Source organism: Botryllus schlosseri, chromosome 2 (genome assembly GCF_051294905.1).
Source record: "Botryllus schlosseri isolate E-star chromosome 2, Bs_hap1, whole genome shotgun sequence".
NCBI lineage: Eukaryota > Metazoa > Chordata > Ascidiacea > Stolidobranchia > Styelidae > Botryllus > Botryllus schlosseri.
The window spans coordinates 19,958,912-19,984,896 of NC_137237.1; the positions used below are offsets into that span (position 1 = coordinate 19,958,912).

The 25,985-nt window shown below is 40.3% G+C and overlaps 2 protein-coding genes and 1 long non-coding RNA gene across 4 annotated transcripts in view; 1 reads left to right on the forward strand and 2 right to left on the reverse strand.

Moving 5' to 3' along the window:
• The window catches only part of LOC145434068 (uncharacterized), a 169,864-nt gene that overhangs the window by 45,388 nt on the left and 98,491 nt on the right, over window positions 1-25,985 (reverse strand). The gene's annotated exons all lie outside the window — the stretch shown is intronic.
• LOC145434081 (uncharacterized) lies at window positions 5,959-11,071 on the reverse strand. The gene is made up of 4 exons (XR_013913264.1): window positions 10,728-11,071; window positions 10,528-10,611; window positions 7,064-7,151; window positions 5,959-6,309 (listed from the first exon to the last, which is right to left on the reverse strand). It is a non-coding gene; the product is annotated as an uncharacterized LOC145434081 (long non-coding RNA).
• Window positions 11,964-25,181, forward strand: LOC145434075 (organic solute transporter subunit alpha-like). The gene is made up of 10 exons (XM_080311362.1): window positions 11,964-12,856; window positions 12,931-13,012; window positions 15,862-16,004; window positions 18,364-18,452; window positions 18,517-18,675; window positions 20,291-20,402; window positions 20,467-20,592; window positions 22,585-22,698; window positions 22,795-22,892; window positions 24,219-25,181. The coding sequence occupies exons 1-10, from the start codon at window positions 12,791-12,793 to the stop codon at window positions 24,337-24,339; spliced, it is 1,110 nt and encodes a 369-aa protein (XP_080167488.1). The 5' UTR covers window positions 11,964-12,790; the 3' UTR covers window positions 24,340-25,181.

The window sequence follows — 25,985 nt, forward strand, 5'->3', positions numbered from 1 at the left end:
CGCACCGAATTACGATATTACGATATTACGTATTTCTGACGTTACTGCGATCTCAGAAGATAATAATTGTGCGACACCTTTTGAATATACTTGATTGTACAAATCCTCTCAAGACGCAAGACGCGATATCACATATTTACAGATAACATTGAAGACGATGCGCGTAAGTCAAGCAATTGCTGCTTAATGCGGCTGAGTCTGTCGTGCATGGACGCCTCGCAGTGATGTTATTACGTGAAAATATTTTACACCATCAGATATTCTTTATTATTATCTGCCCACTTTCGCCCTAGGCTTTTGTAAGATACCGCTTACGGGGATGACGAGAGGACAAGATAACATCTTAATAGGTCATGCCTTGCTCCCCAGTTAATATTATTGTAATATATTTGACGAATCAATAAATTGTATGTCTGTCCAGCGACGGATTCGTATATTATTGCGACACCAGGTTAATGAGCATTTGCTATAATGATTGCTGCCAGCGAAATGGTCACCAAAACAACCAATAAATTTAAATTTCCTAAAATCTTTACATATATAAGCACATCCCTTGCCGTATTTGGTGGTGCCTGTCGTGTAGTGAAAAAGTTATTTATCGGCAAATCTGAAGTTTTCATTTAACACACCTCTTGTTCTTCTGAGTATGACTGTTGCTAGGAATAGCTGTCCTCCCTACCACTCCCCCCTAAAAGAATGATTTATCATCATACAACTGCAGTGGTTGAAATCCTGCAAAACTCAAACCTCCGTTTCCTTGCTTATGCTTCGAGCGATTTCCATTCAAATCACTTCTTATCACAGATGAATCTGCAATGAAGCGTTGGCCATACACGTAATCACAGCATTTCCATGTTGTAATGATGATTTATGACATCGCCTAACTCTCCGGAGGCCCTGGTGTTTTGTATACTCCTGTAAAGAAAAAAGAAGAATCGTGGTTGTTAAAAAGTAAGAGAAAATATGGACTTGAATAGAGAACAAAGATATGTCTTGGAAATATAGACCATGAATGTATCGAAGTCATTGCTTTTCAAAATGAGGGATATCATAAATAATAAGGCCGGGTAAGCAACCAGTGCTAATGACTAATAGAAGACAATCGTGACCAAGTCAAGCCAACTAACCTATTCACGTGAATCCATCGCTGTATGATATAGAGCAGAGGTCTCAAACACGCGGCCCGCCAGAGCATTTTGTGCGGCCCGCGACGACATTTTAGATTTTTATTAATTTTACAAAATATAAGTGTCACATATATCTTTTCAGGTTATAAAGTGAAAATTCCCTCTTAAATTGTTCCGAAAGCCCTAAACTATTCATCAAACTTCACTATCACATCAATTGCAAACGCTACCATGCAGTGGAACATTCACTATTTCGCTAATTTCCAATTCATGATGACAAAACCGGACCCTTAGACGATTCTAGACTGAAATTTGTGAGTTGAACTTGGACGCGACCTTTCTTAGAATTACTCAGACACGGGATAACTCAATGGCAAAATGAAAATGACTCGAGTTGACTTGAAGTGACTCGGAATGCCGTAAATTTGTTAGAACCATGGACGCAACAAACTAATCGCGTATCAGGGGAATAGTAATAGATCAGAAGGTCGCAGCTTCGTATTTCGCTAATTAAGCAAGTATAGTTATGGCAACCATTGGCAATCTGTTAGTTACATCTTTGGTCGCTAGACCATGTTATTAAGGCCACTTAAAGGTACCGAGTACCGTAGTGGTACGCTCCAACGATGTAACAGCAATGGGCCGTTCGGCGTTCCGACATTTCAATCACTTGGACACATTCATTAATATATTTATATTATATTTGTATATTTTTTCTGCTCCTATATTTGAAGATATTTGGCCATGAGATTAATAGCATACTTATCAGAAGTATACACGAATCCTGGATTGGAATTACAATGCTCAACTTTAAAATGTTTTGATATCAGATCAGTCTCTATTATCAGTCTGTTGGATTCAAAATATTCATAGTAGCTGAAAATTATAACCTGATAGCTTTTATGATGGCATCATACATTTGTCCGCCCATATGGTGTCTATATCTTATAGTTAATACATATCAAGTAAAACAACAATTCTATTCAAATAGTTATAAATGTGATGATTCTTTTCGTGCCAGGCCTAAATTGATACAAACGTAAATCACATTTTGACGATGTGTGTTTACTGTCAGTCTGCTGGATCGGCTCACTTTCAATAGGGAAATTCATTCCCGCCAAATAAGGCCTATACTTGGAAAGACATAGAATACCCCTATAAATGCTGCGGCCCGCGGCGTCGTCAAAACTGGAAAAATGGCCGGCAAGCACATTTGAGTTTGAGACCTCTGATATAGAGAGACAATTGCAACCACAAGGAGATTTCATTGTTTGTTATACAGCTATCGGGCTTTGCATCGCCTATTACATTTGATTCAAGATGTCGAAATAGTCATAGCTCGAGATGCCTCGCTTGGAGCTCATTCAAAAGTTCCAGGTATGCAAATCTCCAGGGAGACGACCGCCACTGGATAGGAAGACACAATTTAGCGGATGCAATTAAGTAGTTCAAGTGCCGGACAATCGCTGTGTTGATTTAAAAGACGCCTTATTACGTCACCCTAAAACCTTCCCCGATCCATCAAAGGCTCGGTCATGGCTTGACGCGCGCTAGCAGTTTCGATACTATGATGCGATAATCTCGCTCCGTCACGGATCATTAAGTTTTCTGTGTAATTGATCCGGCCTACTTTTCTCGACTTGCAGAACGCTCGACGGACTAATGACTCTCGCCGAGCATGCCTTCACGATTGACTTCCAGTTTCGTGGCTTTACTTATCAAATATATCTTCGCTGACACTAGTAGGCTACGGAATTCAGAGGAGGTAACTTGTGAGTGACGAAGTACTTTATTTTATCGGGGTACTCAAGTAGGTTTGCCTACTTGGACTATTTACTCGGATAAGTAGAAAATAGTCTTAAGATATGTTTACATCGCTTTTATGGGTGAAATTGTCATAACAATTGGCGAACTAGGTAATGTATCACGGTCATTGAAAATTGCACACCTTTATCGTGTCATTGGTCACAGAGGACCATAGCTCAGATCCAGCCAGCAATGTTTGGTCCTCGTGCTGACTCGTTGCAACGGCGACATGAGATGAATCATACTGAGGGATGATAAAGGAGAAAGGACAAGCAAGTAAAGCGCAGCATCTGGGGATGGTGTGAACCTCTGAAAGGTTCTAACTAAATCGTGTCAACGCGAAACTTTTTGAAAATTTCTATGCAAACGTGAACTCGAAACTATGACGTCACGTAATATTGCTAATTCGAATCCTCAATTTCCGTAAAGTAATAGATTACAGTCATACTCACGATATCTAGCGTCGAATCAGGCCACATTGTGCCACGACGCTGACAACTGGATCAACTAGAACAATAATGCCATAATATCAATATTTTCCGTCGCTTTGCCAACAATTTCGACGAGGACTTGCAATGGAATATCAGCCTACGCTTCAACTGTCTAGGCTAGACCGGACAATGTTTTCTCAAGACGTCGGACTATTGCTACATCTGTATTGATCACAGTAAAATACCTATTTCCATACTTGTTGCAGATATTACCTCAAAAAGTAAGTTATGCACAATATACAGTAGCCAACAACCCAATCGGGCGTAATTGCATATTATGATACAATGAACAATGAACATATCAAATCAAGATAGATCCCATACGCCTGATATACTTTTAACATCAGACAACTGTGCATTCTTTATATCAATCCCGTTGATGTTAATCATCGATAAAATTTATAAAATGATTGTTATCGCGGCCAACGCTCACAGCAGCGAGTCACTGAATATTCACAAACGGAAAGCTGAAAATGTTGAGGAACCCTTTCTAACAAAGCAAACCAAATTTTCGAAAAGGGCAGGGTGGATGTTCGTTAAGTGGTAAATTTATTTTCTCGTTGCCAGCACCATGCAGAGAGTCGTCCGAAGTTTAAACGGAAAGAAATTCAACCAAAGACGCCCTTGATGGCGTCAAAAATAATAATAAATGAAAAAGGCTCACAGTTCAGAACCTACCAAGGTTCGTTTTTGAATGCGAATCTCCAAGGTTCACACTCAGAATGCGAACGTGAACTTCACGTCCACATCATCCCTATAGAAAGACCAAATGGTTTCGATATCCAACAGCTTACCCTCCCCCACCTTGTTAACTGTGATGTTCCTCAATGCTCAGTTCGTGGACCGGTCCTTTTTACTTTATATGTCAATGATATCTTTGAAACATCGTCATTGAATACCACACTGTTCGCTGACGATACTCACCTCCTATCTCACGCATCTACTACCGCAAGCTTGAATGCCGTCACCCGTGATTAAATGCCCAAAGTGCATGAGTGTACGTCCCATAATAGCCTTCGGGTTAACTTTGTAAAATCCCAATTATTGGTCGTGAACTCCTGCGTTAAATTAACCGTTGACATCGCTGGCCAACCAATTTCCAACGCTAAAACTGTCAAATACCTTGGTGTTTTACTGGATTCGGACATGTCTTGGGAGAGTCACATACAATCACTCAAACCACAACTATCGACGGTATAAGGTCTGTAACGTCACCTTAGTTATACTCTGCCAGCAGTTAGGGTTCCGTTGATAGGCTACTCTTCAAAACTCTATTTCTATCAAAGTTACAATACGGCATTCTTTGCTGGGGTGCTGCCAGCAAGAATACGATTGACCCACTGCAAAAACTACAACATCGGATCATCCGTATCATTTCCAAAGCCCCACGGGGGACTGGATGTGCAACTGATAAATCGCTACTCAAAAGATTTGGTGTTCTAAACATAGAAGATATGAGGAAGCTAGAAATTGCCAAGTTTATGTATCAGTTCCATTACGGTCACCGTCCCTCAAATTTCAACGACTACTTCATCTCGTAGTCAAAAGCGCACAAGTAGGGCACACGCGCGTCAACGAAGAACGACTATCATATGATCTCTATCAAGTATACCGGACCCCAATTGTGGAACAGCATCTCGCGGGCTATCAGACGAGCATGTACGCATTCAAATCAAGTCGAAATACAAGCAATCTCCTCTAAATGAATACTAGTCAGCCTTCATGATCACCGGACCACGACCTAACATATCGACTCGCCTTCCGCCACATGCCACCTCATTTTGTCGCTTGCCTTTTATATTCTCTGCTTTACTTTTCATTCAGTGTTCAACTGCGTATGCCTCTTCTCTACTTCGCCTACCTAGGCCAAAGTGGGTGTCTGATCTCAAAGATATCAATGAAAATATCGGAAGGTGCCGAAGCGACTTGGAGTAGTCTATGGAATCAGACACCCAGCTTGGCCTGGGCGATGTAAAGAGGAGGCATGCACATTGCACAGTTGCACACTGATGAACTTTCCGTACTCAAATGTCTTTATTCTTAATCTTCTCGCAAATATCGCAAAGGTTACTTTTCCAAAGCTCTAGTTGAAAGCCGAATGCCATTGATTGCACCAAGTTATTTCTTTAGTAAATTCAAACTCGAAATATATACCCCAGATACGGATTGCCGCCCATACCTTCCATTTTATGACCGCTAGAAGGCGCTGGAAGTATATGTTTGAAAATATTATGCTAATCTCATAAATGGCGATTGCGTGCATGCCGGAGCGTTCATAATAATCGTCGATGAGAAAGGTGATGTGCAATATGAGTCGGGATATCAAGATGTTCTGGATATCCCTGGATATTACTAAGTCACAGCTGTTTATAAAAGCATTGTCTGCCAAGAATAGAAACTTGTTAATACTGGCTCGGACAAGTTGTCAACATTACCCATCCACTCGCCAATTTTTATTCAGATGCATTCGTCGTCCTACGTATTGTATTCCCTTGCTAGAAACACGCCTTCGCTGTTCAATGTGGGCAGTCGTATTCTTTCGCTCTTATCGTGTTTTTTCTCGCGTCTATGAATTAATCCCAGAGCTTTACTGTTCGGACACATTTCATGCCCGACAATCACGTGTATCAAACAGGAAAATAAAATAATAGTACGAACACGGAACTTAAAGAATTCCATTGCAGTAATAACGGAAAGTAACTAGATATAAATATTAACTATAAAATGAGTTGCACGAGTATCATCATAAAGTAAAGAAGGTGGCCTAACATAAACGCTAAACAGTTTGCTGTCTTTTCTCGCCTGGTAGTTCAGTAAAAGAAGTAGATTCAGCCGATGAAATGCTTTCAGTGTAATACCTTTTCTTTCCTTCTTTCAGCATTTTCCTGATGAAGATGAAAGTGAATGGTTTAGCAAATTAGTCGCATTAGACACCGCATATCCCACTTGAGGGAGCATAAGTGAATCTGATAGCCTCTATTGCTAGTCGTCTCATTGAACTGGGAGGGTTTTTATGAGTTATATTTTATCGGGTAATGCATTACCCGTCTGAGAGAACATAAATCGACAATTCAATGATCGTTGCTTGACAAATCCTGCAAGCCACAGGAATGATTGGAGATGTATAAGGCGACTTACTTCGCCGTCTCTCTTGGAAACTCAATTATAATATCTACATATCAGGAAAATATCACTAGTCATCAATGTCAATTTCCGTTATAGACATGTCACAGCGAATGGATGCACTGAATTCGCACTCGGTCTTATTGAAGCTTTTGTCCCCAAGGGCGTAGTCGGGCTGTCGGATTTTGATTAATAGCACACTCTACGTTGTCACGAAATTGGAGAATTTATTTGGCCTTGTCTCTCTTCCTTCGTCAACGCTTTTTAAGCGTTATATATGTCAACAAATTTCACTCCGACTGCTCTATAGGCATAGAGCAGTATGAATAGTGTATAATGCGGGTAAATTACAATGTCCGCACAGCGCGGACGGCTGCAAATTCACGCAGTTGCGATGTAAAAGCTCCGTTTGATGACAAATGTTGATTTATTTGCGGGATATACTTCGGGACGGAGTGAGACGGAAATATTTTCTAAAAAACACTGTCTATATAGGCATGTCAGCGGCAAACGTACCGGCGTTTCTTCACGATAAGTAAAATGATGAATATCAGCAACGATATTACACTGACCACGAGAATGCCGACTTTCATTCTGAAATCATCTGAAAAGTGGAATCGGTTATAGTTCGTAGAGTGGTCAAGTCACTGTTCCCCCTAAGCTGCACGCGTGCGCAATTGCGCAGTGCTGACACAGTCTCTGCTGCGCACAAAAAAATCTAAAGTGCGCACAAAAAAGCCGAAAAGATGACTTTTTTTGTAGTCGTTACGCACTGTTGTCCAAAGGACGGTGCAGTGAGTTGGTGAGTGTGCGCAGACTCGTGAAAAATTTGAGGGAACATTGTGATCAACCCGTGGCCCGTGAGAAGGTTCCGAGTGGCCCGCAAGGTCATTTTCGAAATTGCTTGGCATTGATAAATTTTTCGTTAGTTAACAAAAAGTGGAGTATTTCAGACAAATGTATCGAACTTGAGATTTTTCTTCGCTCCACGCGAGATTTTACATTTTACATTTAGTGGACTATATTCCTTACTCTCGATGAGGTTATCCACCTCGTGAAACAAATGAAACGAATTCATATTTTACTGAATTGAGTATAACGATGTCACGTCATAAAAACATGCTTTAACTAAGTAATTAATAACAAGGGACCCAACCGGAAGCAAACTCGCGATATCTTGATAAATAGTCATTAACCGCGTATCATGGGTGCTACACATTTTCGAAGACACCAATTCTATCAGCTCTACCTGTAAATCTGATCACGTATGCAAGTGCCAATATTTCGCCATCTCATCCGTGGAAACGGTGTCTTATCAAAAAAAGGAAGTGCGCCTTGCTACAAGCCGGCAGCTACGGAATAAAAATGAAGGAAATTGACCTGGTGTAAATGACCATAGTAATCTACAAAACACCAGGAATACTTCTTAAAGTTTAAAGTTTGTTTAAGACTTGGACAAACAATTGCCAATATTACTGCCCTAATTTACTCAATAACTTTCAACATTTTTCGCTATTCGCGTGACTACTATATATACGCACGATGAATTTTCTAAACATGAATATTAGCGGTTTAGTTGCGTAGAGAGACGATTGATTTATACATATAATTATAAGTATTGCGCATAACTGCAGCTGCAGTGTAGTTCCCTTGACAGATAAGTTCATCAGCAATGAAGTGGCCCGCGCAGTCATTCGTACACCGCCATTGTGGCCTTTTTATCTAAAAAGGTTGGACGTTCTAGGATATTCGGTTCGGTATTGCTCACTTCAACGGTTTGTCCAGTGGAATAGTCATGATTAGTGTTTTTTTTTTAATAAAAAAAAACGTTGTATAATTAAGCCATAATTGTATAAGTAGGCCTGCCTTCGAAAAAACATGTAACATAAGCCTACGAACGATTTGCATCCAGCATGTTTGTTTTAAATTGATTTTTGTTTGTAACTGCAACCGCATTAATTATTATCAACACCAGCTAGCTATGGCAGCTGATGGCAAATAGCATGCTACCGTAGATCTTTTACAAAGAGAAAAGTCAACGCTCATATCACATGATAAATGCCAGATTCATTATAAATGTAATCGGCTCAAGTCTTGCAATTTTACAATTCACATGAAGGCACATCTTTCAGGATTAGAAATTTGTGGTGTCGACAGTCGGTCTTTCTTTCTCACATTTAGAACGTAATCGAAGGATGAAGAAGGACCTACGATTCTATGGGGTACGTGAGTTCGTAGCAACAAGTTAAGAGTGCATCGCACCAAAAAAGTTTCAGCTATAAAGAACCTATATGTTATAGGATATATAGGATATATCTACGTGAGTATCGGAGGTTTATCTATGGCAGTGGATCTCAAACTGGGGTCCGCGGTCCTTTCGGGATCCTCGGAACCATTTTTTAGGGCTGCGAAGCACATTCCGAAAATTTCACATGATCCAGAAAAATAATTCGGAACATAAAAAATGTCAGACCACTATTTTTAAAGCAAACTCGAATGTGGCTCGACAGTACATCGTTAATCAGCATAAAGTAGAGTATTTTGATGCAGAATTATTCAATTTTAAATTTCAGTCGCGTTTTAGTCTCACTAAATATTTCTTGATCTTATTGTATGCGTATGCGCTCCCGGACAAAATAGGCAAAGTTTTACAGAAATATGTCTACCTGTATTCGCAATCATGATAGCATCGCTTGGGGCCATTAGGATGCTTTAGTCTGAGGGTACCCAACCTGCGGGTGCATCATCGACATTTCGGCGCTGGGCCTTTCCGCGCTAGGACACACCAAGTAAGGAAGGTTTGGCCAACATATGCGACTTCACAGGAAGTGCGCTGTCGAAAAGATCACCAGCAATAAAGCCGTGGTTCAAAATCATCACCCGCATGGTGGCCGGATCCATCGTTATTGATATGTCGAGGCCCCGAAACATGCACCAAGGAAATGCGAATTGAAAAGGAATTTTTCCTAGTTTAGTCTGGTACGTGCGAGCGATTCCGAAATTTCTTCGGAGTAGAGACAATGGTTGTATTCTTGTATTGTATTGATTTTGTAAGGGACCGTGAGCGTCATTTAAAAAATTGCCGAAGGACCGTTTCGTGAATTTTATTGAAAAGTTTGAGAAACACTGATCTATAGGCTGCTCGTCATCCAATCCGAATATGCGGTGTCTTACAAAAACCCTATAGATAGAAATTAGGCCGCGCTAAAAGTAGGCAATTCGGGGATTATAATAAGCAATCTCGGTATATACCTTGAATTTCAAACTATTCATGAATCGATAAAGATTTCCGATATATCGTTGGCCAGTATTTATTGGAAGTCGAAAATAAGCAATGAAAATATATACAATCTGTTTGCTTACTCTGAATGCTTTGCATTCACGTCGATTTGCACAAGGGACTTATAAATCTTTATTCTTCTTCCTACTTCCAGTATACTTCCTCAAATATATAAAATTACGCGTGATCGTTGAATATTAGTTTTGAAAGATAACTGAAACTCACATTCACAGCCTAACTGACCTCGTTCAACGATCAATTCGAGAAGATACTCCTAATTACACTCGATCGTAGCTTTCACAACACCAAATAACATTGTTAGCAAATGATATAGATATAGTGTACATATCCACTAGATAGAAACCGAAATTGAAGATCTGTATTGGCAAAAATAAATAGCCGGCCGTAACCCATTCATTTTTGGATATGCAACTCGGGAACAGAGTCCTGTCCAAATCATGTCCCGGTTTAAGATTCAAATTCGGAATATCTTTTCAGTCACGGCGAAATTCAAAATCAACTCCAATGATATGATTAACATCCATTCAAATATCGCACAAAAATTTTTGATATCTCATGTCCAAATCCAAATCCAAATGCGGCTAAAATAAATTCCTAAATCTTTATCCAATCCAAATCCGGCTACTTTACACATCCCCGCTGATGTATAGTAAGGAATTTAAAAATGCCATCGACTTACGTGACTTCCCTTCCTTTATTATGTCCATTAACTCATCGCTTGCGTCCTCAGTCGGTATATTGGGATGTTCGTTTTCCACCATATCTGCATTCGCGAAATAAGAATTATCTTCAGCGTCGCATTACGAACGCTGGTACCAGCTTTATATATATATGTCCAAAAATCCGCAGGTAATGATTAAAGTTATAACTCGTACTCACTTTGATCCATTGTCCTTCTCTATTCTTTCATGTCAGATCTATTCAGCATGGAGCCTTTTACTGGCAAGGATATATTACGTCTGCAAGTCAAACAGATAATGGTTGATGAACAAATTTAACGGCGGGAAAGTCAATGGATCCAGATTTTTTTGCGGCGGCACTGCTTTTACTACTCGACCTGAAGGCTCTTGACCCCAACGCAAACAAATACGTTTTGATCTTTGTTGATGAAATCGTTGTTTTCCTATAGAATTACTGTGACTGAATCTCGCAACTATTCAACAGCATATTGTGAAGTACGAGTTAAAGTAGAATGCACTCACTCATACCAATATTCCACATCACCTTTCGCATTCAGAGCACAAACATCTATCATATTTTTACTACAGGTACACTCGACTGTTAAATTTCTTTATATAGTTAATACTGATACGACTCACAAAGACTGCCGAAAGCCTAGTAGCTATGCTGTCGGAAGGGGAGGCCAGCGATAGTATATCTCGGTCTGGTCTCACCAAATACTTCAACACGGGTATTAAATATTTCGTCAGTCGGATCTTAGCAGAGATGGGAGTTGAGGATAGAATTAATTGCTCATGTGGCAATAAGAAATAAGATAGGTAACAGCAGTTAATTCGCTATAAGCTACAAACAATGTCAGCTAGATGTCTGGACGCCACTTTTCGCCTAGCTTGTCTTGCGTGAAAGACATGTGGTAACTGGACTCTTGCCACGAACGATATTTTTGCTCGAATGGCACATGACTTGTAGTTTTCAATCGAATTGGTAAACCGCAACAGCATCTTAGTACACTTCACTGGGCGTGTTTTTGACTCATTTCATTGACTTCTGCATGTTTGTAAAGAACATATGGACGTTGATAATGGCTTTATTATCTCTTGAGAATAATGAAATAAATCAATATTACATAGGAATGTAGATTGCAGATCTATTTTTGTAGAAGGGTTAGCGGTAATGAGTCGTTGTGACCTCAATCTCACAAAATACGTAAGTTCGGATTGAAAAGAAGTTAAGCTGCACACAGTGTACGGTGTACAGTACAGTTCAGTTACGGCTGATATCGGGTATTGCGGTCGAGTCTCTCTATATATGTAAAACTTCTCTCATGACGACATGACTACGAACTGCTTTGAACTGTTAGCAAAATGTCTTACAAAGTATACACTTAGTCACAAATCATTTGACCAACCTAATTTCAATGATTCAGAAAACAACGTGGCGAGATGACCTTCACCTCTTTTAAATATTTCGTCGTTAGTTTCGTGATAAATTATCCAATGTTTGCAGTTTACGCCATGCGACGCGAAAATGAATTTTTTTTAAGCTTTGTGGCCGACGAGTGTCGTCGGCAAACGTTGCGTGGGAGCTTATCGACTAAAGTTCATTGACCGCTTCGTCGATGACGTAACGCATCAGCGATGCGTGTCTGAGATATTCTTGGCTTTGTTTTATGGAGCATCAGAAGTCGAAGAACGCATCTTTCTGGGAGATCTTCGACAGAGATCGTAGAAATTTCAGAATTCTTGTGAACTGTGATCGTCAGATCATGAGGAATTATATGATCATTTTAACAATACGGCCGGCAGGTCATTGTGTGTTCGTGCTATTGTTGGGCTTTATTTGCATAAGCCTTGGTAGACAGTGGTGTTGTGCTATAGCTCGCTCATTCCCGTGATAGTGAATGTGAGTAGAACTTGGGCGATACTGTTAAAAGGTTAGCTCAAAAAGACGCCGTAGGCTCTTGATAGCTAAAGCGTTGAGCAATCAGCTTTGCCAAGACCGCATCGCTGTCGTAACCAAAGATAGCTTGATAGTGTTGTTTTGTTATTATCGCAGGCGAGTGACGTACTAACTATAGATGTAAGAAGAAAGTCAACAGTCTGGGTACCATCGTATCGTAAAAAGTAGAGCATGTTACATTCCGGTAATGTTGTATATATACGTATGTGCAGACTGTCCTATGTAGGCATATCGTGTAGTCTGACCTTCTGAGCGGTATCTCCTCGAATAAAAACCTTCCGAGAGTCGGACATCCTGGAAACATGAATGATAGCTTAGGGACGAACGAATTTAGTGGAAATGGGAGACAAGTGGAAATTTTGTCCGAGGTGATTACTTTAATTCAGTGATTCGAATCGCATGCACTTTGGTTACCCGCTTAACCCACTCTGGTTTCTGACAGAACACCACAGTGGACTTGAATTTGCAGATATTCCGAAAACAATGCGCCGGAGACCCTCCATCTGCGTTGGAAATAGTGACAAGTAAGACGCTTTCTGTGTTATATTCTCATCAAAGAAGCTCTATTCACTAGAAAATCAAAACCGACTTAGAACAACAGCACTATCTCTATTTCCGTAATGACTGCAATATTGAAAACTGTACCCACAACGCGCATTAAGCTATGAAAAGCTGGCTGGGAAACGATTCCACTAAATTCACTCTGCTGGCGCAAAATATATTACTATTGTAATAACCATTCAAAACCATACGTATAGCGACAAAGCAAACATATGCTTCGAGGATTATGATGACGCGATATCCTTCCGATTTAATGATATCGAATCGAAATGCTTAATTGAACATAGTTTATGTATGTCATGCTGTACGATGTGATTTTACGCAGCTATCCAATTGAGTTCCGAATTATTTCGTGAATACAATAACTACACGAGTTAACTGACTAGGTGTCTGTCTAATGACATTAAATACAACCTTTCGCCCTGAGCGTGGATTCATTCGTAACCTTGGTTTCGCAAAATGATTTATATTCTCCTGAATCTTATATGCTGCAAGGACTGCGTTGTCAATTTATTTCCACGTAAATATCAACGCCGAGATGTCACACTAGTACAACTTAAATACTCAGAGTAAAGTTTCCTACACAGTCTATCCACCTGAATGCATGATCGGCGAAGACATCTCTGTCGACACTGTAGCCTATCTGGACATTGGACAACTATTGTCAGCCACCCTGCCTTTCGAAAGAAGATGCTTTTCTTTTATATGGTCCCGCGCCGTTTGGGAATCACTGTGCTCAAAGTGCAATGCACAAGAAAGGACGTATTTTTGTTATGTCTTCGTGCAGTCGAAAATAACGATGTACAACATACTTCAGCTTATCAGCGAAACAAATAATGGATACTGCAATGCCTGTTTATTTTTCGTATCATGCAAACTATAGAGGCAGAGCAACATTTAAACTATCCAGCCTTTGAATATTTTGTTATACTGACTTAGAATTAGCTATGACTGAATTAGCTATGTTGGACATTTGTGCCATCTTAGCGTCCTTTATGGCGTGGGCACAAGCAAATCTCACTGTTCACTGCGATTGGTCTACGTCACTATTTTCATTTGGCCAAAGGCAATTGACGGTGATTTTTGACCGACTTGCCGAGCTCGAAAAATCATAAGATTGGTATCAATCGAAAGGTATCGGGGTCAAATGGAAAGTGTGACGTGGATCAATCGTAGTGAGCCGTGTGATTTGCTTGTGTTCACACCATATAGAACACTATGGTGCCACGGTTACGGACGTACATTGCCCACGTCAAGTTTGCGGTTAGTATATCCTATTTTAAATGTGAAAATGTGTACTTCATCGATTTGAAAAAAAAATGCCGTCTCATACGTGATCTTTGTGGTGTACCCAGTGCGAGGCAAAAGGTGTTTTCCCTCTAATCAGAGATGACCGTGGATTTTGATTCGATAAATCCAGATTTTATGATTTGGGCCGGATTATATCGGATTTAGATTTACGATTGTTTGGAGGCTGGATTTGAATTTAGACTTTTCCATTTTCATGCGACTTTTGGATTGGAAAATACTAAATACGCTCATCTCTGCCTGTTAGCTATTGAGTTTTAGGCACTGTGGAATCGAATTACTGCGCTCAAGTATGCGAACCTATACCGAACGAAAAAAAGGTATATGACTTTGGCGATGGATTGTGTATAAGTTACGATCAGTGGCCTTTTTGACAGGGTGGAGCAATGCATAACTAGGGTATAATACTGTCCGCGACTTCATCCAAGCTACAGAATTGACCCGTCACCACTTTTGTGTTTGAGAACCCTCGTCAAGACTGTATACGAGTAAAGTCAATGGCTATTTTATTATCATATAAAGCTAGTTATGTCGTAGGAAGTTCAAGTCAATTACTTAATTTCGAACATATCGCTACACTCTTTCCAGTTGTGTTTTGACATTCGATGAGTTCAAGGCGGCCCGATCCTTAGCACGTTCGATTAATCCATCCATATCATAATTTTCGACCTTTTTCTCGGCCTGTCTGCGAGGCTTTACTCAATTACGATAAAGGCAACGTGCATCATAAGTTTACAACACTGACTTTTTCCAGAGACCACGCCTACATCATAATTACAAGGGAGTAAATCAAAATGACTCGGCTTGATGCAATTCACTAATCATAAACCGGAAGCTGATAGTCGGAATCGGGAACAAGCATGTACTCTACTGTCGTATTGCATTGTTCTGTCCGATATCCAATGATTTTTCTGTACCTGAAGTGACCTATGACCACCGAGCATGAGTGAAGTAGGTCAAGCTGTGTACCAACCTTTATGATATGAATTGAGACTTTTCATAAATTGCTATAGTCACGGGAGCTTTGGCGATTGCATTATTATTAATGTCTTACGACACTCTTATACTGTGCAAGAATTGAGTAGTACCAGATTTGTGAAATATTCCATAAAATGCCCTTACTGGATAGCAGTCACGTATGGTGAACAATTCATCGTTTATATTTGTCAAATTACTGTTATTAGTCGAAAACCCTAGTTGAAATGTATGTCAAATTCTAATATCGTCAGAAAATATCGTCGCTAACGGAAAAAATATATTATATCGGTGGTCGCCAGACATTCGAGCATGCCACACAATGAAAAACGACAGCTGCGCCAATGAGCAATGCTCATTGAGCATGCGACACTTTCTATTATGTCGCATGGTCAATGTTCATTGTTCATATGTCCTCGGACCGGTCAATATCAAAATTCGGATATAGGTCAGGCTCTAATTTCATTGGCGTGGTCGACGCTATTTTGTCGCAGGCCTAAACGTGTTTATCATATTTCTATTCTTCCAGATTTGGATTCCACGAACCTCATCATTCACCTCATATTGATAGTAATGGCCTTCACAACTGTCGCAATATTTGTGGAAGAAATTTTCTATTTGCGAAGTAAAATCCGTCGGAATTACAGAAGACGGCGAATGTCTGTTCTTCAGGTAATTACTAATCAAATAAAGTTCCAACGATAGCGAAAATACTCGTAAAACGAGCGTAAATCGACCGCTTTATAACCTCATTTAGTGTCAACAGCCTACGGTATTCTCACTACAATACAGTCGCCGGCGTCCAGTAAGGATTGTAAACGCGGTACACGATTGTTGTGAGTTAAGCTGGGGAGAAACTATAGCTTTACGATTTGAACACTGATAATGTTCCTAAAATTTTACCACCCCGTCATTGCGACGGTAAAGATGTATAGTTGATTGGTAGATTTAATCACTTGTCGAAAATTAAAACATCCTTTGATGCCGTCACAATATGTAGGTGAAGGGTCATCACGTAATGAGAAAAGAGATACGAGAAGTAACGTCGTAACACGATAATGCTTCAGGCAATAGAACATGGATTATTACCTATTTCGTCGCGGTTTTTAATTAATTGACTAACCTTTCACCTACTTTTGTATGTCGCGTGACATGTTCAACTACGCTGATGACGTAAATGGGTGAAAACGTGGAATCAACCCGAAATACGCTTGGTAATGTGTGACATAAATGTAAATGTAAATGTGTGTGTAAATGTAAACGGATGGATGTAGCATCAATTTCCTATACTTTACCAGGTGGGATATAGCCTAGCTGAGACATCGTCAAAAAAATAATATTTTATTACAGAAGTTTTTTTTGCCACTTTAACATTTAGTCGATCGACTCGTCCAAGTCACTCATCAATCTAAGATACCAAGTTCTAAACCGGTGGTTCTCAATCTCTGGTCCCAGTTAAATTTCCGGCCAGTGCGCCAAATATATTACAATATTATTGTCAATGGCAAAATGTAGTAAGTTGAAGGCTTGTCTAGTAATTAGAAAAATAAAACACCAAATTTTGAACAGATTTTGAAATTTGGAACGTATATACTTGAGAACGCTCTTCGGGGTGATATAGAGTAGGCCTACAAGGTCTACCTTCGGATTCTTTGTTTTGGGCTGCATACTTTTGTAGTATTTACTTTTGTTTTGAAGTTTTACCCGTCCTCGAACTGAAACGGTTCAGATTCACTGTTCTAGACAAGGGGTGGGTAACCTGCGGCCGTAGAAGAAAATTTCTGCGGCCGCGGACTCGTAATTCAATTCTTATATGTTGGCGGCCGTCGACAGGAAAATGGAATTTACGAATTGACTCCCGAATTTTTGGAAGATTTAATTGATCTTGAAATTTGGCGCGATTCAGCGCGACTTTTTCGTAGCGCCCTTTGCAATCATAGCCTCAGAGTACTGATGCGAACAGCGGAAAAAAAGCGATGCATATATGGAAATATATAAATATGGAAATACCAAATTGGAATTGTGTGCTTGTTTCTGGTACGTTTGGAATTTGTTTCTGGTACGTTTGGGAGATTCCAATATCTTACCATTGTACCGACAATCCTGATGGGGGCTCAAGAAATAACAGCATGCAACAAAGTGACTAATATAACAATTAGTCCACCTGAATATGCATCATCATTTACAACTTGCCCTAAATTTTCGAAATCACTTCATCCATCAACTCTCTCTACCCGTGAATCTGATCACATAGGCTGAGAAAGGATATATATTTGACAGTAATATGTGAAACTACTACTACTACTTCTACTACTACTAATATTAATGACGAAATTCATCCGTGAATCTAAAAGAATTATCGCGTCTTGCGCGACGAAAACCGCTCCGATTACATGACCACTAGCGATTTCGATGCGTATAATAAGACGATATGAAAAGGTAGATTAGTCTGGAGTTCACCGGAAAGAGGCATGGATAGTTTAACATGGGTATTTGGTGTCCAGTTTGTTCATTGCGACTATGACCTGGAATGCGGCCGTAGACTACATAAGTAATCGAAATGCGGCCGTGAATAGCGAAAAGGTTGCCCACCCCTGTTCTAGACCATGCTTTCATCCTTTACTACCAGTTCCAAAATGTTTTTCGCAAATAACGAAACAGCAGAAAATAATTGATTATAATTATCGGTCTGGTTATACCGTGCCATACTAAATTGTGACATTTACACAGATGTAGTCACAAAGCAGTCACCGCTGATGATTGTCTTGCTGCTGTTGTTTTTTGGTAATCTTGGTATTTCGACTATTATGGTCATTTACACCAGGTCGATATTCCTTATTCTGGTTCCCGATCCGTCGACTTGTAGCAAAAGCTACTTGACTAGAAGTACTTCGTTTCTCATTACGTCTGCATGCGCATTTATGGAATGAGAAGTGATTCGACGATGCCTATACCACAAAATATCATGTTTTTTATGCACGTTATAAACTATCGTGTAGTCTTTTAACAGTAAATCGTTCTGTACTATTAGGCTGGAATTCCACCCACATTTGCGTTGACCGCTGCGGTCGGTACCTTTTTTCCGCGCGGAAACCTCATGATCGATTTCGTATGTTCAGTGTGAGTATCGCCTTATCTTTTCCGGAATAACAACATAACATCACTATCCATCACGTTGACGTAGGTATTTCGGTTTTGCGATGCACGCGCTGCTGAACTTGATGGTGAACTACTACGGGGGTATCTCGGCGATGTTGCAAAGGCTCGACGGTGTGAAGGTTAGACTGAGCACGCCCCCGCTATGCTGCTGTTGTCGGTGTTTACCGATGGTGCCGATGACGAGGTTGGTACGAACCTGCGTCATAGAAACGCAAAGTGAACCTGAAATTTACAGACTATCACGCAGCTCAGCCAGTGGTGGTCAGTAATACAATCCCTGTGTTTCCCTACTTGCATTATTTACTAGAGCGATTACGTTTTCAGAATGCTTCCACTTCTCCTTGAGCATATTTCTCGACAAACTGGTTTCTTTTTACAATTCGAACTGGGAAAAGTAAATAGTAGTTTGGGGATAAGTTTCCATCACTTCTCCGGGTGAAATTGTCACGAGAACCGCGTGAAACATCCACTCTTTCATGGTTATTGAATACGTTTTCGTAGTTTGAATCTACTCATAGCGTCATCAGTAGGGCGATTTTTTATGACAAAAAAGTCAAAATTTTGTCAAAATTGTGGAGTTAGGTCAAAAAATGTCAAAATTGTTTACAAAGTCAAAGTTTTTTTGCAGCGTGCAGTTCATTTGTATCGTTAATTTTGCACTGTCAGTGAACTTATCATTTGACATTTTACAGCTTGTAGCCTACTTTATAGGCCTACCGTTGTAGACGGCCCATTGTCTGCTCATTGTGAATCATACATATTCAAATGAAACAAATAGGTTGACATGGGGTTATGCTCAATATCCTAACTGAAGCAAGACTGCTTGGGCATTGTATGTTTCTTATATCAAGAAGCGCGTGATAAAAATTGTGATGTCGATACCATTGCGCTAGTCATCGGTCGTTTTGAGCTTGTCGCGAAGATACATCCTGCAATTTCGAACGTATAGCCGTCTCGGATTAACTGATGGATGTGTGCGACCCTGTCCTTGTGCTAAATCCATATAAAGCAGTGTTCCCCAAACTTTTTTCCATGTTTTTCACAGCGTTCGCCTACCTTCGTACCACCTAAATTGTACCAGACTATAACAGTGTTTCAAACTCGACAACAATGAAAGGCGACTCTTCTTCCCGTGTTAAATACCGTAATTTCCCGAGTATAGTACGCCCCCATGTATAATACGCACCCTTAAAATGGCATGCAAATTCTGGGAAAAATGATGCATAACATTCGGCTATAAATGTGCATTATCCGGTGATAATAAGGTTTTGATGTTGGTATTGAGTGGAATCTGAATTTGAAAGTGACTGCTCGGCGCAAAGTAACGTGTAGTCACTAATTGCAGCCTGACCAATGATAGAGTTCTAGAATATGGGGATATATGACCTTTGTCCGACATCCTAGTATACCTAATAAGCCCATAGTTATACCTGATTGATGACTGATGCCTTCATATTAAGTACAAATCCAGCTTCATCAAATTGTAAAATTCTTTAATTTCTCGATCCGCCGAAGCTTCTTGCGTATCACTGAGAGAGTCTCGCGTACCACAGTTTGGGAACCACTCCACTGCTATCAGGCTTGGTGCATTTGATTCATTTTCGCCTGTCAGAATGGGTGTTAAAGTACCAATTTGGTACTTTAGTATGCTGTTCACCGGATTTTCACCCTACGCTATTGTGGAAATATTGTAAATACTATACACCTACTTTCCCCCATGTATTCACAGTAGGGTTGTAACGGCTATACTATGAGATGTGTTGGATATATTGTGATCTCAAATTTCGATCATTTCGCAGGAACACATTCAAATTTCTGTACTGTTTGACGTTCCAAGCAGCAGCCGGGAGGCCTGTAGTATTGTTCTTCCGCGGGGTCTTTGTACTCGACCCCACGTTTTCGGTCAACGAGGTAAGTCCCGCGTTATTGAGATTGTATAGCAGGGACTGGTCATCCAATCTGACTTCTCTTGCAGTTGATCTTCACTGTCATACTTGCGGCGTCCATGCTGACCGGCATGTGGGCTCTAATCATATTGAGAGGCCTTTCAAGTAAAGTGTTGAAACATTTTAATATCACGGCAAAGTTTTTCTGTTTTCAAGTGAGTATGAGATGCGTTAGTAGTTTGTTTCGGCAGTGTCGTCGATAGAATCCGAAATAGATTCGTACAGTCGATTGTTCGCTTGATAAATGACTAATCTCAGCATGATAGAATTAAATTGACATTGATAATTTACTTTCGGGGCATTTCTTTGTACGCTATCATTGACCCTGGTGCAAAAGACCAACAGGTGATAATCACCTGATTTCTGTGTAATAAACAATAAGTTTCGTTGCAAGGCACGAATATGCTATTCAGCTATTTTGTGATGCCTTAATGTACCCATAATCCTGATCTATGTTTCAACATTAGAAGGTCTATTTATAACGGAACGAGCCTACGTTGGCGAATATTTGCTGCGTTATCACTATACTTGATAGCGGTCGAACATTGCAATTGCAGTCGTCTTAATTTTATCAAAATAGTAGCTTATGCGCAAATCTTGACCGGTATGATCCTGAAGGGGTCGATGAAATAACTATCGGATTTTATAGTCACGACAAATGCAGAGGGTTTATTTCTTTTATTTTTTATTCCGTTGTCACATCATCATCGCAACGATGTTGTAACGCATATTATTCAAAACTAGGAAAGGTTAAAGCTCCATCTCGCCACATCTTTAATTCGAGGGAGCAAGATTGACATCGTTCGCACCTAACTTAACTACACAGTGCACACTGCACAGTATCTTGAGCATAGTCATCGGATCCGCAAATTTCGTAGAAGGGGGGCGATATCACCGCCAAATGGGCCTTCATGATATACGGTCCTTGATTGTGTTTTCTCGTGGTGCTCAGGTATTTTTTTCGTGCAACAAGTTTTTGTATACCATATTGTTGCAGAACTGTAACCACTCTGCGATGGAAATCGTATGTTGTAAAAACTATAACTGTAGCAGTACTTTTGCACTGGACCCATCTGAGACAGTCGTATTACCGCCTCAATGAACACCACTTGCTTAGTGCCAAGCTTGCAGAACCTAGATCACATTTTACGGTCTTCGCTTCGACCACTGACATGGCATTGGTCTGTGGTCGCTCGTACTAATATCGCAGGTGTGAAATTCGCAAGAAATCCATCGATTTGGGTTATCGTGCACATATCGGAGGTAGAGTAGTTGTAATCGTAAGCAATTGTTAGTAATTACAATTTTTAGCCCTTACTCTATAAGAAAGTAATTGCAATATTATGATCAGTAGCAGCAGTAAAATCATGATAGTGCCGCTTATCACATCAGAAGTTTTGTGCGCCACGCTAATAAGATTTATTACACGGAATTGTATTACTAGCTGTAATATTACTTAGATTGTCCAGTATCGCATGTCGCATTTGAATAATGTCACTCGAGTCCAATGTACACGTCATTAGCAATTACAAAGTCGAAAATCAACAGTCATTATGTTGCCATACTTTGTAAAGCAATTGAAATGTAGTTGGATTGTAAAAGTTCTAGCTAGACTGCAGGGGTTCTCAACCTGGGGGGCGCGAAGAAGCGGTCACCTGAAAAAAAATTTCGCGCTCCGCGCGATTTACCTCCAAGGCACGCGTGTTTCTCTCTATATAGGCCAAATTTCATGTATTTTTATTCTGTCATCAACATTTATAACCGACCATACCACCAAACAACATGTTGGGGTTGCTAGCATCCCAGTTGGATTTTGTGATATGACGATAAGGGGGGCGCGAAATTTTTCACCATCAAAAAGGGGGGCGTGTCTAAAAAAAGGTTGAGAACCACTGAGCTAGAGCAATTGTAATAGGATTCGAATTTTGATTTGACTGCAAACATGTAGAGTGATTTTAATTACTGACATGTGAAGTAATTATAAGTAAAATCGTGTAATTTTTGCCAAATCTGGCACATATACGATAGCGTCTGGCCACTACAATCTACACCCAACGTTAGATACTTCATCAAAGCAAATTCCGCTCGATCATGTACATAATTTTCTCCATGAATAGGCTTATTCACGATTGCGCCATTGCCTTCAGGCTGTTCTCCTCATTTCCAACATACAACCTTTCATACTGAAGCTGGCGCAGTTGCCTTGCGTGCCACCATACACGACGCGGGGTCGCATCATCACGGTGAATTACCAAATTATGGTAAGTATGCGACGTTTGACTTTGATAGTGTCCGTGTTTACGGATGCGTTACATATCGCAAAACAGCCATTGACAGTGTAATACACGGTATTGCAGATCGTCGAGTTTTTTCTTATATCTCTTTTGATGCGGTGTTTGTACCGGACCAAATCCGACGCTGAGGAGCTGGAGGATGTTGAGAGGAGACAAGAAAGGTAATTTCCGCCCACATCACGACATATGTGGCCTCGTTTACATACTCATTACATAATATCGACGGTATCGTAATTGTATATAGATCGCGAGTACACATACGTACACTCCACGGGTGAGGTTTGTTTAAACCTTATCCTATTCAACGTTAATGACATGGCCTCGGTGGGTCGCGCTATTTCTCGTTCTGCTTTAATGTAATCGTGATCGCCTTGAACGCGAAGCACGCCATCTTTGTGACAGGTCCACGATTAACCGACACGACCATTACGCTTGTGATTCGTGACGTTATTATATCGCTCACAACTTCTATCCATGCCTGTCACCATAAGGGAAGCTAGGCTATGGCTTAGTTCGGCGCTAATATTGGTATCTTCTCCTCTGCATCAATACGTCATACCCGGGAGCTGTGGCAGGCAATTGAATCCTTGTATACAAATGCGTGATAATCTAATGTTACGAGTACTTGGTAAAATTGGGTTCGCCCAAATATAGACATAAACGGTTCCGATAGATTGGCTGCTTGAATAATTGAGTCGAAATCCATATCTTGATCCTGCTAAAGTCACAATGGTAGTGTAAAGTCAAGTTCATCCCTTCATTAGTTTGCCAATATTTCCTTAGACTCGTAACACCACAAGTCTGTGTTGCATTGAAAAGACAGGAAGGATCGGAAATGACTTGAAATAGCCTATTAATCCCCCCACCTTGGCCAATAGGTAGTAATAATAGGGTCGATAGGTTAATAATGAGGCATGCGTAGTTATAAACTTGTTGAGTTGTTGAAAAATAACAAGTCACGAATATGAAGAGGATTGCATCGTTAACATGTGCAGTGTACACGGTATAGGCGGAGTTGATGTGTCCAATCCTGATCGTATGCTCAAGTCTGAATTCACAATGTTACACTCGCCTGTGTAGATTGGATACTGAGCGAGCCTATGTTATATTTAATTTGCAGACGCGAATATCTGGCCCCATCACTCGCGACAATCTTCAAATCCTGCGAATGCGATAATTATTTGGCTCGGTTTATGTATAGTATAGATTGTGTATATAGAATGTTTAGCAACCAGTAATTCGATTTGGAAATGGTATGTATTATGTCGGGTGAAACCGAAAGACACTTTTGTCTCAGTCCACACTTACTGTAATCTCACGACGCGGAGCATATGGCCACTCTGCGATGATTACTATCGTTATCATTCGATAATGTTATTCGTTGAAAATGTAACGTGCATTTTCTCTTTTTTCGCTAATTTGTGCCGATCCTAAATACTTATTGTAGCTAGCTCGTTACAGCATCATGATCTCATTTCTCGTCGCAGCAAAATGAAGCAGAGCGATACCAAAACGCCATTAGTCGAAAGCGAAGACACGTCCATAGAACTCGAAGCGATAAAGCCGACTACCAGCGTGAACGGCACAAGAGTCGTCGAAGATGTATAACACGATGTAAACCAACACAGTATCAAAAGCCTACGAGAAACATCGTGTTTCATCGAATTTACAAATACCGCGCCGACAGTCGGCCGTCCACTCAATCACAAACTTTAAGTACCACTCACGGCAGAGTTGAGTGGTGACGTCAATGGCGACTCAACAAAATATTGCAAACTATCCAGTATCGACTTGGTTCAAGCCTGAATGATTAGAGGAATTTATTTGAGGTAAATGTGTTTTGCACTTGTGTACTTCTGTGAGCACCCAATGCTGCAGTACACGGTCAGAAATGTGGTTTCAGCCAGCGGTATCGGCAGTATTATATTATTTAAGTCGTAGAAACTTATGCATCAGTAGGGCATTCCAATGTAGGATGGACATCATAATCTTTGCTTTTGAGATTGTCCCAAACCGAAACCATCAAGATAGCAACGATATTTAGGAAATATGTGATTTCGCAGCTTCGCCATGACATCCCAATCTTCAAAATTCATTCTGTTTCCACGAATACATCCTTTTCCTTCGTCTGGGTATCTTGATAGCCCTGGTGTAACCGCACTTATCATTAGTACTATGTTATGAGACAGCAATCCGCAACATTCTCTATTGGCGACACAATCTGCATTTACCACTTGGATTTCTGATGACCGCGCTATGCAGTAACTACTGCTTCTTTGGCGCTATTGATAATTCGGCATCATGCAGTCTGAATTTGTGACTCACATTGCTCGTAATTCATATTCACTTGTTCCCTTTTCATTTATTTCGTTTTTCACGCGCATTTAATATATAATATATTTTGTCGCACAGAGTTGCCATCAGAATAAACACTTTTGAGCAAGATCACATCTTCCTGGGTAACGAATCATATAAAGAAACCAGCGTTTACGAAAGTCTGCTCTTTTGAGTGGTAAACCGTATAGTTTCATCGGAAATACCCTCTGAAAGTTTTACCGCGCTGCCGTACTGAGGCATTGAACTCATATTGATCAAGTATTAGTATATGAACAAGAGGATGAATCAGTTAGCGTCTGAGAATTTCTTGCTTCGATGCCCGGTACTGATGCTCTATAGCGGGGTCCTTTTCGGCATCGGGATTGCAAGGTCTTTGGTGAAGTTTTCAACGCACAAGTCCTTACAAATACTTTTGGTTAGGGGTTACGGTTGGGCGAGTGGTCGGATACGTGGTTTGGGTAAGCGGCTCGATGTGCAATACATCACTATAGCGTTCGTCAACAAAACGTTTCCCCGAGTTTAAAAGAATAATGAAGTAATCTACTAGCAAGTTTTACATTTAGGCCCTACAGCATTCGCGGTTTAGTACTGTATTATCGCGGCCGTTGGAATGAAAAAAATCGATTATAACTTAGGGTAACCATACGTCCTCCTTTTCAGGTTTTTTAAAATGTCCTCCCAGGACGCCTAAATGTATTCCTTTTTGGCAATTCGTCCTCTTTTACAGCTTTTAGAGCTAAGATGATGGATAGATTCGTGTGAAAATGGGCATGAATTACGCTAAACGGGAAATTTGTGGTTCGAACGTAGGCGAAGACCTTTTTTCTTAGTCAACCAACGGAAAATATTAAAGACAAACTGTATTTCAGGAGTTGAGTCGACTTTTATCAAAATTCAAAGTACACCAACCCAAACTC